The 15,676-nt window shown below is 41.1% G+C and overlaps 2 protein-coding genes across 2 annotated transcripts in view; both read right to left on the bottom strand.

Moving 5' to 3' along the window:
* The window catches only part of rnf5 (ring finger protein 5), a 9,862-nt gene extending 4,608 nt beyond the window's left edge, over positions 1–5,254 (bottom strand). The window contains exons 1-2 of the mRNA XM_030788900.1: positions 5,013–5,254; positions 1,934–1,952 (exon numbers count right to left, since the gene is read on the bottom strand). Coding sequence (XP_030644760.1) covers positions 1,934–1,952; positions 5,013–5,221 — 228 coding nt within the window. The 5' untranslated portion in view covers positions 5,222–5,254. The remainder of the gene's footprint in view (positions 1–1,933; positions 1,953–5,012) is intronic.
* A 1,142-nt stretch (positions 5,255–6,396) lies between these two features.
* On the bottom strand, positions 6,397–15,639 carry LOC115825642 (MHC class I polypeptide-related sequence B-like). Its single transcript, XM_030789430.1, has 12 exons — positions 15,533–15,639; positions 14,690–14,962; positions 13,593–13,883; positions 12,683–12,949; positions 11,749–11,799; positions 11,180–11,203; positions 10,371–10,643; positions 9,276–9,566; positions 8,396–8,662; positions 7,438–7,510; positions 7,133–7,181; positions 6,397–6,904 (listed from the first exon to the last, which is right to left on the bottom strand). Exons 1-11 carry the CDS (start codon positions 15,603–15,605, stop codon positions 7,172–7,174), a joined length of 1,893 nt encoding a protein of 630 aa, XP_030645290.1. The 5' UTR covers positions 15,606–15,639; the 3' UTR covers positions 6,397–6,904; positions 7,133–7,171.
* Positions 15,640–15,676: the final 37 nt, after the last annotated feature.

The raw sequence follows: 15,676 nt of genomic DNA on the forward strand, positions 1-15,676 counted from the left end.
AGTCAGACAGACAGAGAGAGAGAGAGACAGGACACTGCTGTCTGCTGGGCCTGGTCTCCAGCCACTGACACACACACACACACACACACAAAGAGAGATACAGTCAGACAGACAGACAGAGAGAGAGACAGGACACTGCTGTCTGCTGGGCCTGGTCTCCAGCCACTGACACACACACACACACACAAAGAGAGATACAGTCAGACAGACAGACAAAGAGAGATACAGTCAGACAGACAGACAGAGAGAGAGACAGGACACTGCTGTCTGCTGGGCCTGGTCTCCAGCCACTGACACACAGACACACACACACAAAGAGAGATACAGTCAGACAGACAGACAGAGAGAGATACAGTCAGACAGACAGACAGAGAGAGAGAGACAGGACACTGCTGTCTGCTGGGCCTTGTCTCCAGCCACTGACACACAGACAGACAGACAGACAAAGAGAGATACAGTCAGACAGACAGACAGAGAGAGAGACAGGACACTGCTGTCTGCTGAGCCTTGTCTCCAGCCACTGACAGACAGACAGACACACAAAGAGAGATTCAGTCAGACAGACAGACAAAGAGAGATACAGTCAGACAGAGAGAGAGAGAGAGACAGGACACTACTGTCTGCTTGGCCTTGTCTCCAGCCACTGACACACAGACAGACAGACAAAGAGAGATACAGTCAGACAGACAGAGAGAGAGAGACAGGACACTGCTGTCTGCTGGGCCTTTTCCCCAGCCACTAACAGACAGACAAAGAGAGACATAGTCAGACAGACAGACAGACAGACAGAGAGAGAGAGAGAGAGAGAGAGAGAGAGGGAGGACTCTGGGCCCTGTCTCCAGTCACCAACAGACAGAGACATAGTCAGACAGCCAGAGAAAGAGACAGGACATTGCTGTCTGCTGGGTCTTCTCTCCAACCACTGACAGACAGACAGACAGAAAAGGGAGATATAGTAAGACAGACAGACAGACAGAGAGAGAGAGAGAGGCCACTGCTGTCTACTAACCACTAACAGACAAACAGACAGACAGGCAGACAGACAGGCTGAGCTGAGCTGAGAAGTGACTGACTGTCACTGTGATACTGTGTGAGTAGATGACAGTTCTGTGCATAAGACACAGCTAAGTGAATGAGAGTTACTGTGTGAGTAGATGACAGTTCTGTGGAGGAGGGTTCGGTGCATAAGACACAGCTAAGTTAATGAGAGTTACTGTGTGAGTAGATGACAGTTCTGTGCATAAGACACAGCTAAGTGAATGAGAGTCACTGTGTGAGTAGATGACAGTTCTGTGCATAAGACACAGCTAAGTGAATGAGAGTTACTGTGTGAGTAGATGACAGTTCTGTGCATAAGACACAGCTAAGTTAATGAGAGTCACTGTGTGAGTAGATGACAGTTCTGTGCATAAGACACAGCTAAGTGAATGAGAGTCACTGTGTGAGTAGATGACAGTTCTGTGCATAAGACACAGCTAAGTGAATGAGAGTTACTGTGTGAGTAGATGACAGTTCTGTGCATAAGACACAGCTAAGTGAATGAGAGTCACTGTGTGAGTAGATGACAGTTCTGTGCATAAGACACAGCTAAGTGAATGAGAGTTACTGTGTGAGTAGATGACAGTTCTGTGCATAAGACACAGCTAAGTGAATGAGAGTTACTGTGTGAGTAGATGACAGTTCTGTGCATAAGACACAGCTAAGTGAATGAGAGTTAGCTTTAGCTCATTAGCGTGGTAAAGAGATACTGGGAGATTGCGAGTTCCTGTGAGTCAACGCTGAACGAATGAGCACTGAAGCATAATCTAATTACACAACACTTGACCAGATTTCTCAAAGGCCTGGACTAAAGGAGCCAGGGATTATGTGAGTGGACAGAACCATAACTCTACGGCATTCAAGAGAAGGTAGGAAAACCAACACAGACACTTACCTGATGGAGACACGGCCAGCTGTGAGAGAGAGAGAGAGAGAGAGAGGTGAGACGCATAAAGGTTATGGGTTTAAAATCAGTTTCCATGGAAACGCTCAGACATATTTACTTACAGTAATGACATTCTCAGGGTGTATGTTAATGTATTACTTTGTTCTGAAAAATCCAGAAGGGACTGATATTATAAGCATATTTATTGAAACAAACACAAGTTTGATACAGATTGATACAGTTTGATTTGGCTGTTTCCAAAGAATGGCTATAAGAGAAAATGTGTCTATATGAATGAGAGCTGAGGCACTGATAAGCATACTGATCCTGCTCTGAGCAGCTCTCATGGCTTTGGTGTCAAACTCTCATAGAGAAGAGTAATAACAGGCAGCACTGCACAGGTCTCTCTGACTTTCCTCCAGTCACCGGCCAAACTAAACCTGCACCGCTCTGAGCACAACCAAAACAACACAGTCAAACAGCACAGTCCAGCAGAACACAGCACTGCACAGGTCTCTCTGACTGTCCTCCAGTCACCGGCCAAACTAAACCTGCACCGCTCTGAGCACAACCAAAACAACACAGTCAAACAGCACAGTCCAGCAGAACACAGCACTGCACAGGTCTCTCTGACTGTCCTCCAGTCACCGGCCAAACTAAACCTGCACCGCTCTGAGCACAACCAAAACAACACAGTCAAACAGCACCGTCCAGCAGAACACAGCACTGCACAGGTCTCTCTGACTGTCCTCCAGCCCCCGACCAAACTAAACCTGAACCGCTCTGAGCACAACCAAAACAACACAGTCAAACAGCACCGTCAAACAGAACACAGCACTGCACAGGTCACTCTCACAGGTCATCAATCAAACTAAACCTGAACCGCTCTGAGCACAACCAAAGCCACACAGCAACACAACAGCACCGTCAAACAGAACACAGTCCCACAGAACACAGTCCCACAGAACACAGTCCCACAGAACACAGTCCCACAGAACACAGCACAGGGACAGCCTGTGTCCAGTGGGATCTGTGTGCTGACCTCGCCTGGACGCAGGGATAATTGGGATAATTTGCCTGCAGCCCCGTTTTAGAGTGAAAAACAAGAGTCATGTCCCAATAGTGACCCTACAGGACTCCTCACTGCACTTCACAGGTGACCAGATGACAGAGGAGCAGGAAAAACACAGTGCAGACAAGACTTCGCTCTTTACATGCCAAACTGAAATTACGAGAGTTTCACTGGTTTAACACAATATACAGACATCTCTTTTCCCTAGAGTCCACTGAGTGTGCTCGCTGATGGTAAATCTGCACTAGAATTGCAGTGGTTATGTCCTTTTGAATCAATGCCAGAGAAAACACCACAGTCGATAAATTTAACTCACTAATGCCATAAAGCCTTAACGCTGTCAACAGTCAAGTCCTGACAAAACCCCACAGCCAATGTTTCACACTATTCAAATGTACTAGAGGTGAATATGAGTGATCACATCAAAGGGAACAGAGAACGAGAGAGAGAGAGACAGAGAACGAGAGAGAGAGAGACAGAGACAGAGAGAGAGACAGAGAGAGAGAGAGAGAGAGAGATGTTGCTGATACCTTTCTTTCTCTCTCTCTCTCTCTCTGTAACACTTCTACTACAATGAGTCCCTGTGACCTCAATCTTTTCACTAATCTGTCATTAGCTTCATCTCATATTCTCAAAGACAAAGGGCCAAGCTTACATATAAACACTGACCGACAAGTGAGTAAGGTGCATAGAAGGCCAGAGAACATTCTTCTCGATTAGGCTTGTTATTCACCAAGATGTCTTGAAGTAATTCAAAGAGGAAAGTGTCATTTATCATGGATTGACTCGACTGAGTCGTACACACATAAAACCTGGTTCCAGCCCACAACAAAAACCAACTATCATAGCAGAAAACCTGTGCACAGAGAAACAGGATCGCAATACACTCAGATGCAACTTCAAAGTTAAATGAACGCACTTAGGTATACTGAACACTTCATACGATTTCTGTTACACAACTGATCATATGCGTAGAAGCGAAGCAAATCGTCATTACTATGGTATTTTTGACATCTACAGTCACATGTTCGACACACACACACACCGCTGTCACGTTGCGAACCCAAGTGTAAGATTGTTATCTTTTCGTGCCTCCCAAGGGTGACGACTTCGATAAAGTTTAACTACCGTTTATCTAGTACATACTGACAGCATGCTGTCACTCTGAAGGTTACAATTCTTGATACAAGTGTCATGTATCTACGGAGGTCAGGACTGTGATATACTGTTGAAATCAAGTCAATTATCACAAAGACAAAGTTGAGTCGTCCAGTTTTTTGTCGTTAAAGTCGAGTTTCGGTGATAAAACGTGAATTAGCGTCAACCTGAGGCCCTGTCACTTTCTTGATCAGAACCTGTTATAAAAACGTTACCTATTTTGAAACTACAGTGTGCTTCACTTTCAGGTTTCCAAATAACTAAACATAGGTGAACGTTAACGCTGAAAACCAGATGGGCTGCTTTCGCTCCAACCCTGCAGGTTATGTTGACAGTTTAACTGACTGCCACTCGTTAGCTTGCAACTGCTACCCAGCTAGCAGGGTATGGTTCATATGACAGCCACAAAAAGAAAAGAAAAAAAAGCCTCACACACATAGAAACCTGTAAATATGCATTAACTTCCATCCTCTGCGGAATGATATCCTTTTTACTAGTCTACTTCAATTAACATATTTGTGAAACACTGGATGCTAGCAACATCCCGTAGGAACGAGGACTAACTGCTAACTGGAGTTGTGAGGTGAGGTTTACCTGCCTTCAACATCAACCATTTTGCTGATTTCCATATTATTTCTTAGCTGGCACTACATATAAACTGAAGCCAAGTGTCAAAGCTTGGTAATCTTTGTATCTAGCCGTGTTTACTCGTAAGTTTATCGATGGTTTCCGCCCTTTTGACAGTCAGTCGGTGTCAACTTTTAACTTTAACCCTTAATTCAGTTATTCACATTTCCTCACAGTCAAATCGTGGATATATCGTTACAGATTAAATAAAAAATCGAAACTGCGACGTACCAGAATAGGTGTCCACATAAACTGATAACCGCATCTCTGGCAGTGTCCAAACAAATGTTACATTCAAATGTGGCCCTGTCTCGCTCGCGCTCCCCTTCTCCACTACTTCCACCCGCACCGCCTCGGTCGCTGCTGCTCTCTCCGGCTGGGACTCCCTCTCTGCTGGCCGGTCCGCCGTCAGTCGAGGACCGAGGATCCGTGGCCGCCATCGGTATTTACTGACAAGAAACACTCACGGTCAGTTGGACGTGAGTTTGGAATCCACTCTATGTTGACACGCTTCCGTTTCCGCAAGCGAAAGGGGTGTGGTCATGTGGGTTGTTTGTTTGTGCACGTCCAATGACGTGCATGTGTCCCCATGTGTTAAAAGTAGTTACAAAAACAAGGGACAGTCATAAACGTTTAACGACGCATAACATGAAAAAAGCTTAACGTGTTTTAAAGTACCAAATAGTTAGACACGCAAGCGTTTGTAGCATATACAGTATGTTGTGTATTACGTTTAGCGGATGTGTCCGAAGACAACGCTTAATGAGTATGAAAAGTATTTCCCTTCTAACTACATTCTCAAACTTTTGGATATAGTTAGTGCTGAACGACAGCTATAATCTTCGAAGATTTTGAGTCTCTATTTATCATTTTAGGTATGTCTTTGCTCGTTAAGCGCATATAGACAAAACAAGTCAATATTTAAAATATTTCCCTTCGGATTACGTTCTCAAGCTTTAATAGATATATGTAGTACTATGGAATAGCTACAAATGTGAGCAGTTTGGAGTGTCTATCAGTCATATGTGGTAAAGTGAAGCGTTGAGCGTTGTAAACAATCTAAAACGTCAAACGTTTTATATTGTCCCCGAAAACAACTACGATTTGCTATGAATTGGGCCAAATCAATCGTGCAGTTAGATGAGTTATTCAAGTAAATGATAAAGAAAGCAATTTGGACCATTGCCGTTATTATGTAGATCAGGTTGTCTGAAGATGTTCCAGCATACTACCAGAATTAATGTAGTTGGGTAGGAGTTACATCGCGCCACGGAAAAATCATCGCCAGGTTCCACTCATGAGGCAAAGAACCAGAGGAGGAAGCGGCCCAGACAGACTCTCGGAGCCGATACCAGTTTAAGACTGTCCCCTGGACTGCGGCCTCACATCTCTTCCTCCCTGATTATGGAGGCTTATCACACAGTAATAAAGCTTCAAGTTTCAAGTTTTATTGTCATTTACTAGATAACAATATGGACATCATTATCAGTAATGATAAGCCTAATTAACAAAGATCGCAGCACTCAGCAGTGTCTTTCACATGAATACCGAATGAACTATTCTCACAAGTTATTTTAGCAAAGCACGTTTATTCATAATGGATTCTGCACATTACATCTGGTCTTTACGCTTGTAAAACTGAAGCTCTCTGAAATGCTAAATCAGTCCCACAGGGCACATCAGAACCTTTATCCATAGTAAAAATGTGAGACAACATGGACTACATACAAAGCTCAGTCCAGTGCTGACAGGCAGAGCACAGTGGGATTAGTGTGAGAACAGTACTAGACTTTGATGTCAGGTGCAGTGGTGGGAAGGGAAGCAAGAGGAACAGCCCTAGGTGTGTGGGGTTGTGTTGCAGCTCTGTGCTGAGTATGCCGTTGAACACCTAACTACAAGTCACGCTAGATGTAGTTATCAGCTAAATGAGAGTATATTAATGTCAAAAATCTGTAAAAAGAAAAAAAGGTTTTCCGATTTCAGACACATGACTTAATACTGCTGTCAAGGTGTGAACTGACTGTACAACATGTCAGAAACCCAGACCATGAAACGCGGTGACCGCTGGAGCTGCCTGACCGTCTGAGAATACGGCTGTCAACGGTCTTCACCTTTGGCCAAGGCTGAAGGAAGAGAGATAACGCGAAACTTTACTTGTTCAACTGATGATGCATGAGCCAGGCTAAAGCTAAAATTTCTTACTTATCTCAAGTAACGCATAGGTTAAATACTTGCTAAAGAATTTTACTTGCTAAAGAATTTTAATGTCATTGATAAACAACATGAGGAAGGTTAGACTGAGAGAGGGAGAGAGAGAGAGATGGAGAGAGACAGAGCGTGAGAGAGGTCACCTTGTTTTGGATGGTTTCTGACTTTGTGTTGGTCTCGGGTCACATCTCTCTAAAAGATGGGAATAAATGGTCACACACTACAGAGGGGTATGGTGGGCTGACGAGAGCGAAGGTGGAGTTTATATTATGCTATTAACAAATTAAGATTTACAGTGATTATTGAAGATGAATTTTTAAACAGTCAGTAAAATGGCATTAATGAAAAAAAATAGCAGAATGTTGTCAGTAAAATGTGCTCTTGCTTCAGTTTTAGATGTTGTTCTGCTGAGTGGCTTGACTGGTGTAGGGATCCCTGGGAAACTCACCGTCCATGGTTATCAGCACTCAGTCCAGTCTGTGCACCATCACTAGAGTCAGTTAGTGTCTCTTTATCAATCCCTGAGAGGAAGAATGCAACATACATGTCTAATTATGTCCACTTCTAACTATACTCATTATTTAGAATGAATTCTGATCTACTTATGTCCTCCGATAAACACTCGTAATAGGAACCACATGGAACAGGTTTGTCAGAGAGGTCTGGTCTGAGATCACATAATCAGGAGGCTGCTACCTCATCACTGTTCACAGGGAAGCCCTGACATGTTCACAGGGAGGGACTGAACTACATCTACTGTCTAACTCATTCTGAGTACATTTTGACTTTTGACACTTATTGAAGCCATATAGCTCAATCGATTTAAATCCTACAAAATCTAAAGCCCATGAAAGCCAACTTTTAAAACAAACAGAGACTGTACTATGTACTTTCCAATGTACTATGGAAGCAAGACGAACCAAACTGAAAAGTAACCCATTAAAACTGAGACTTATAATTATCACATACATTAACATTAACAGGGGAGATTAACAGCCTGTATATCTGATGTTTGAATTTGGCCTGAAGTGAAAGCAACAATTCAGTTATGGATAATTTATATATATATATATATATATATATATATATATATATATATATATATGTGTGTGTGTGTGTGTGTGTGTATGTGTGTAAATTATCCATAACTGAAATTATCCCATGTACTTTGGAAACATGACAAACTAAACTGAAAAATAACCCATTAAAACTGAGACATTACCTATACTTATCACATACATTAACATTAACAGGTTAGATTAACAACCTGTGTATCTAATGTCTGAATAAGCTCACACATATATATAGATAGACCTGCAACCCTAATTAGGATAAGTGGCTTAGAAAATGAAAATATATTTCAATGTAGACATCACAACACAGGATGAAATAATCCAGTGACTTACTCATTGTTTTTTTCAGGGTCATGTGATCTACATAACACTCATAATCTTCTTTATTAGAATCAGGGATCTCCACAGTCTTCCTCAGCTGGTAGGTTCCATCATTGTTCGGTCTGACTCCTGAAGACAGTTCTTGTAAAGGTAATTGAATTTGTTTCTCTCTGATGTTCATGGTTATGTCTTTGGGATAGAAACCGGTGGCCATACAGGTCAGAAACAGCCGGCCTGGTGTTAGGGATCTCGTTGTAAATACAGAAACATCCGGTGGAACTGGAATGAGAGAGACCATGAGCTCAATATTAGTGACATGAAACATCTACACAGAAAACTGGCCAATGGGTCTGCCTGAGAGATTTCAGTGGGAGGTTGTTGGTGTGTGCTTGTGCCACCTGTGTGGAGTCTACAGACTGAGACTACAGCTCTACTGAGCTTATACATACATATTAATGCACATGCAGCAAATCAATGTTTGTTTTTTTTTCTTGATAAACACAAACTCAGTCCCTCTTTCATGTGAACCAAGAGGCGATGCAATGGCTGCCCGGGTCTCTCTTTGTATCACTGTGTTTTCTACATGTTTTACATCCATTTCATGAGGGTCAGCAGCGTTAGGTATGAATGCCAAAATGTTTATACCAAAAGCGGTTCTGGGCGCAAACACACATAAAGAGAACTTCATCTGAACACTTAAGTGAGTGGGTTCTGACAGATGGGTGTGAGTTTGGCTGGAGCACTAAGATGTGCGTGGAAATTCTGATGAGTCTGTAAACATGGGGTGAACGGGACCAAGTGTGACAGTAGTTTAAAAGTGTGAAGTAGAATGTACAGTAGTGAAAAACTAGGTACATGCTCATGCATATTTCATGTGTGACAACAAACTTACGGTTCTTATTTAGGTCCTCTTTACCATAAGTCAGGAACTTGGAGAGCCAGTACACACACTCCTTCTCAAGGTAACCCTTAGTGTACATGTTGAGAATGGGCACATCATCCCACTTCCTTTTGGTGGGAACGGCCTGAGGAACTGGGGCCACCCACTGCATAGTGTCCAAGTCAAAGGACAGGAAGTCATTACCATCGTAGCCATACTGGTCAACACCACTCACAAATCTTACTGATCCATCAGAGTGTTTCTCAGCCTCACAGCCGTGTCTCCACTGAAGAACATGAAGATCTGAAATAAACAGTGAAAGAAAATCCAGTCCTTACAACAGCAGCCACACACAGCTCTGATAAACCGATGACTGAGGGTACGGGGGCTGAATCTCATACTCACTTATGAGTGTGAAAAGGAGAGGGTAACAAACAAACAAACAAACAACAAACATGTAAGTAAATCCACAATCACAACTGAGCTACACTGAGCCTCTTGCCCATGTGTTTGCTTTCTTTGCAGAAAACTCTTCATTCATCTTAATCTGTCACGGTTTGTAATGTTTGTAGCTGAACTCTGCGTACTCAACTTAAAGGACAAAAAACAATGGAAATACCAAAATTCAAAACAGAAATGGAAACAACACAATATAAGAAAAGAAAAATAAGACAAAAAAAAACAAAAGAAAAGAAAAGAAAACCAAAACAAGACATTGAGAAAGCAAAACAAACTTCTGTTTCACTCGAAAACCTACACCCTATATCACAACTGCCCTATTAAAAAATATCTTCATATTGCGTTGAAAGCAAAATCCAGAACAGCAGTCTGAGAACGATGATGTTCATCAGGAAATACAAAATTTGCTGAAGGAGGAGTTTTGTGCTTCGGACTTTAATTTTTTTTTTTTCTCCAGTATCTCTCACGATATTTAGCATGCATTTAACGTATTGTGGGGGAGGTAAACATTATTCATTTAGACACAGTGTTAAAGGACGTTTTAAATCAGAGGAGCATCTTAAAGCATTATTAAATATGCCTTTAGGATTAAACATAGTTTTCAGATTTCATGTCCCCATCAACTGATTTTAACGCACAGTTACTCACCAGACTGATTGTGGTTCATACGATCCATCAGAATGTTGACGTTGACTTTAAACCACTGTTCTTTACTCTTTCGTGACTGAGTGCCTTTCTCCCAGTAGACATCTGTCAGACTCTCTTTCATCCAGTCTTGTCTTGGTATCTTGACTTTGTCCTGACTGTTGTAGTAGTCAATCTCTCTGTCATCAAGCAGGCCCATAGCAGTGAACTCATGGATTCCAGGTGCAGAGACAGGTTTGGAGAGGGCGGTGTATATGTAATAGAGAGAGTGTATTTCTACAGGGAAACAGTACAGAAGATTAGAAAGATCATGTAAATGCTTTTATTAACTTATAGGTCTAACAAAGTGAGAAAAGAGTCATGAATTCAGTTTTATCATTTTTCACGATGAGTATTCAAATCTGATCCTGTACTGTCAACTCTAAAGTGAAAGCGAAACTGGGAGTTGCATAACGTTTAAAGACAAAAGGTAAAAAGCTGAGTGAATGACAGTAACCACGTTTAAACACTGTGTACAACACGGATCTGAGAACCTCAGTCGTCTTAACTTCAGCTTTTTGATCTATTTGTGATTCAATTGATAAAAAGTGATGTGGGCCGAAACCATGCGCAATTAATGGATTGGGGAAGATATTCGGACTCCATTTTGGTTAGTCTCTTCCCTTTTCTGTGTTTCTTTCCCACTGCAAATGTTAATATTTCGCTATATGACGCTATATAACGTCAGTAATTTACTGTAGAGACATCATGAGATTCTGCAGTTTGAACTTTGAAAAAAACAATCAAACAAACAAACAATAAAAACAACTTACCACTCTGAACTTGCAGAATGCGAACTGCGAAAATCGGACAGAAGACACAGATAAACGGGGTAAATATTGCCATTGTCTTATTATCAGCAGTGCACCATCACTAGAGTCAGTTAGTGTCTCTTTATCAATCCCTGAGTGGAAGAATGCAACATACATGTCTAATTATGTACACTTCTAACTGTACTCATTATTTAGAATGAATACTGAACTACCACTGTCCTCTGATAAACACTCGTAATAGGAACCACATGGAACAGGTTTGTCAGAGAGGTCTGGTCTGAGATGGCGTCATCAGGAGGCTGCTACCTCATCACTGCCCAGGAGCAGGAGGATCTCACTATGCTATGAGCATAACGCACACAACACATTTTACAATCAAACACTATCAGAAGCGCTGACACGTTCACAGGGAGGGACTGAACTACATCTGCTGTCTAACTCATTCTGAGTACATTTTGACTTTTGACACTTACTGAAGCCATATAGCTCAATCGATTTAAATCCTACAAAACCTAAAGCCCATGAAAGCCAACTTTTAAAACAAACAGAGACTGAAGTTACAGTGTTACCAGTGTTCCCAGTGCTGGGAGGGCGCTCAGTCACAGAGACTCCAGTTTCCTCTGAGGAAAAAGAGAAGAAGTAATCAAAAGTGTGAACACACACACACACACACACACACACACACACAAAGCCAAGGACATCCAGATGTCAGTCTCATAGGCTCCTGCTGGGCTTCATGTTTGAACTTCCTGAGTGGACGGATTTGTGAATGAAGACTATTATAGAACCATTTTACTATTCAACACTGAACATTTTTGACTGGAAAGAAGGAAACGTATAGGTGTTAAGGACCTTGTGTCAGCCTGTACACAAACAATATGTTTTTCATTTGACACACGTTGTGCAAAGACGATTATGATTAAAATGATTAAAAACGACGATTATGATTAAAATAACCTCTTTCCAATGTACTATGGAAGCAAGACGAACCAAACTGAAAAGTAACCCATTAAAACTGAGACATTACCTATAATTATCACATACGTTAACATTAACAGGGGAGATTAACAGCCTGTATATCTGATGTTTGAATTTGGCCTGAAGTGAAAGCAACAATTCAGTTATGGATAATTTATATATATATATATATATATATATATATATATATATATATATATATATATATATATATATATGTGTGTGTGTGTGTGTGTGTGTGTGTGTGTGTAAATTATCCATAACTGAAATTATCCCATGTACTTTGGAAACATGACAAACTAAACTGAAAAATAACCCATTAAAACTGAGACATTACCTATACTTATCACGTACATTAACATTAACAGGTTAGATTAACAGCCTGTGTATCTGATGTCTGAATAAGCTCACACATATATATAGATAGACCTGCAACCCTAATTAGGATAAGTGGCTTAGAAAAATGAAAATATATTTCAATGTAGACATCACAACAACACAGGATGAAATAATCCAGTGACTTACTCATTGTTTTTTTCAGGGTCATGTGATCTACATAACACTCATAATCTTCTTTATTAGAATCAGGGATCTCCACAGTCTTCCTCAGCTGGTAGGTTCCATCATTGTTCGGTCTGACTCCTGAAGACAGTTCTTGTAAAGGTAATTGAATTTGTTTCTCTCTGATGTTCATGGTTATGTCTTTGGGATAGAAACCGGTGGCCATACAGGTCAGAAACAGCCGGCCTGGTGTTAGGGATCTCGTTGTAAATACAGAAACATCCGGTGGAACTGGAATGAGAGAGACCATGAGCTCAATATTAGTGACATGAAACATCTACACAGAAAACTGGCCAAAGGGTCTGCCTGAGAGATTTCAGTGGGAGGTTGTTGGTGTGTGCTTGTGTCACCTGTGTGGAGTCTACAGACTGAGACTACAACTCTACTGAGCTTATACATACATATTAATGCACATGCAGCAAATCAATGTTTGTTTGTTTTTCTTGATAAACACAAACTCAGTCCCTCTTTCATGTGAACCAAGAGGCGATGCAATGGCTGCCCGGGTCTCTCTTTGTATCACTGTGTTTTCTACATGTTTTACATCCATTTCATGAGGGTCAGCAGCGTTAGGTATGAATGCCAAAATGTTTATACCAAAAGCGGTTCTGGGCGCAAACACACATAAAGAGAACTTCATCCGAACACTTAAGTGAGTTCAACTCTGCTCACCCACTGAGTCTGAAATGGGTTCTGACAGATGGGTGTGAGTTTGGCTGGAGCACTAAGATGTGCGTGGAAATTCTGATGAGTCTGTAAACATGGGGTGAACGGCACCAAGTGTGACAGTAGTTTAAAAGTGTGAAGTTGAATGTACAGTAGTGAAAAACTAGGTACATGCTCATGCATATTTCATGTGTGACAACAAACTTACAGTTCTTATTTAGGTCCTCTTTACCATAAGTCAGGAACTTGGAGAGCCAGTACACACACTCCTTCTCAAGGTAACCCTTAGTGTACATGTTGAGAATGGGCACATCATCCCACTTCCTTTTGGTGGGAACGGCCTGAGGAACTGGGGCCACCCACTGCATAGTGTCCAAGTCAAAGGACAGGAAGTCATTACCATCGTAGCCATACTGGTCAACACCTCTCACAAATCTTACTGATCCATCAGAGTGTCTCTCAGCCTCACAGCCGTGTCTCCACTGAAGAACATGAAGATCTGAAATAAACAGTGAAAGAAAATCCAGTCCTTACAACAGCAGCCACACACAGCTCTGATATACCGATGACTGAGGGTACGGGGGCTGAATCTCATACTCACTTATGAGTGTGAAAAGGAGAGGGTAACAAACAAACAAACAAACAAACTACAAACATGTAAGTAAATCCACAATCACAACTGAGCTACACTGAGCCTCTTGCCCATGTGTTTGCTTTCTTTGCAGAAAACTCTTCATTCATCTTACTCTGTCATGGTTTGTAATATTTGTAGCTGAACTCTGCATACTCAAATCAAAGGACAAAAAACAATGGAAATACCAAAATTCAAAACAGAAATGGAAACAGCACAATATAAGAAAAGAAAAATAAGACCAAAAAAAACCAAAATAAAATAAAAGAAAACCAAAACAAGACATTGAGAAAGCAAAACAAACTTCTGTTTCACTCGAAAACCTACACCCTACACCACAACTGCCCTATTAAAAAATATCTTCATATTGCGTTGAAAGTAAAATCAAGAACAGCAGTCTAAGAACGATGATGTTCATCAGGAAATACAAAATTTGCTGAAGGAGGAGTTTTGTGCTTCAGACTTTATTATTTTTTTTTCCAGTATCTTTCACGATATTTAGCATGCATTTAACGTATTGTGGGGGAGGTAAACATTATTCATTTAGACACAGTGTTAAAGGACGTTTCAAATCTGAGGAGCATCTTAAAGCATTATTAAATATGCCTTTAGGATTAAACATAGTTTTCAGATTTCATGTCCCCATCAACTGATTTTAACGCACAGTTACTCACCAGACTGATTGTGGTTCATACGATCCATCAGAATATTGACATTGACTTTAAACCACTGCTCTTTACTCTTTCGTGACTGAGTGCCTTTCTCCCAGTAGTCAGCTGTCAGACTCTCTCTCATCCACTCTTGTCTTGGTATCTTGACTTTGTCCTGACTGTTGTAGTAGTCAATCTCTCTGTCATCAAGCAGACCCATAGCAGTGAACTCATGGATTCCAGGTACAGAGACAGGTTTGGAGAGGGCGGTGTATATGTAATAGAGAGAGTGTATTTCTACAGGGAAACAGTACAGAAGATTAGAAAGATCATGTAAATGCTTTTATTAACTTATAGGTCTAACAAAGTGAGAAAAGAGTCATGAATTCAGTTTTGTCATTTTTCACGATGAGTATTCAAATCTGATCCTGTACTGTCAACTCTAAAGTGAAAGCGAAACTGGGAGTTGCATAACGTTTAAAGACAAAAGGTAAAAAGCTGAGTGAATGACAGTAACCACGTTTAAACACTGTGTACAACACTGATCTGAGAACCTCAGTCGTCTTAACTTCAGCTTTTTGATCTGTTTGTGATTCAGTTAATAAAAAGTGATGCGCGATTAATGGATTGGGGAAGATATTCGGACTCCATTTTGGTTAGTCTCTTCCCTGGAAAAACAAATCCGTACAAGGAAACCTTTTCGGTGTTTCTTTCCCACTGCAAATGTTAATATTTCGCTATATGACGCTATATAACGTCAGTAATTTACTGTAGAGACATCATGAGATTTTGCAGTTGCACTCAAAACAAAGCAACACAACTAAGCAACAAAACTTTGAAAAAACAATCAAAGAAAAAAAAACTTACCACTCTGAACTTGCAGAATGCAGAGCGCGAAAATCGGACAGAAGAGACAGATAAACCGGGTAAATATTGCCATTGTCTTATTATCAGCACAAGCGACAATTAAAATGTGAAAATTTAAAGAGCGACCAGTTCAAAATGTGAACT

This window comes from Chanos chanos, chromosome 12 (genome assembly GCF_902362185.1).
Source record: "Chanos chanos chromosome 12, fChaCha1.1, whole genome shotgun sequence".
NCBI lineage: Eukaryota > Metazoa > Chordata > Actinopteri > Gonorynchiformes > Chanidae > Chanos > Chanos chanos.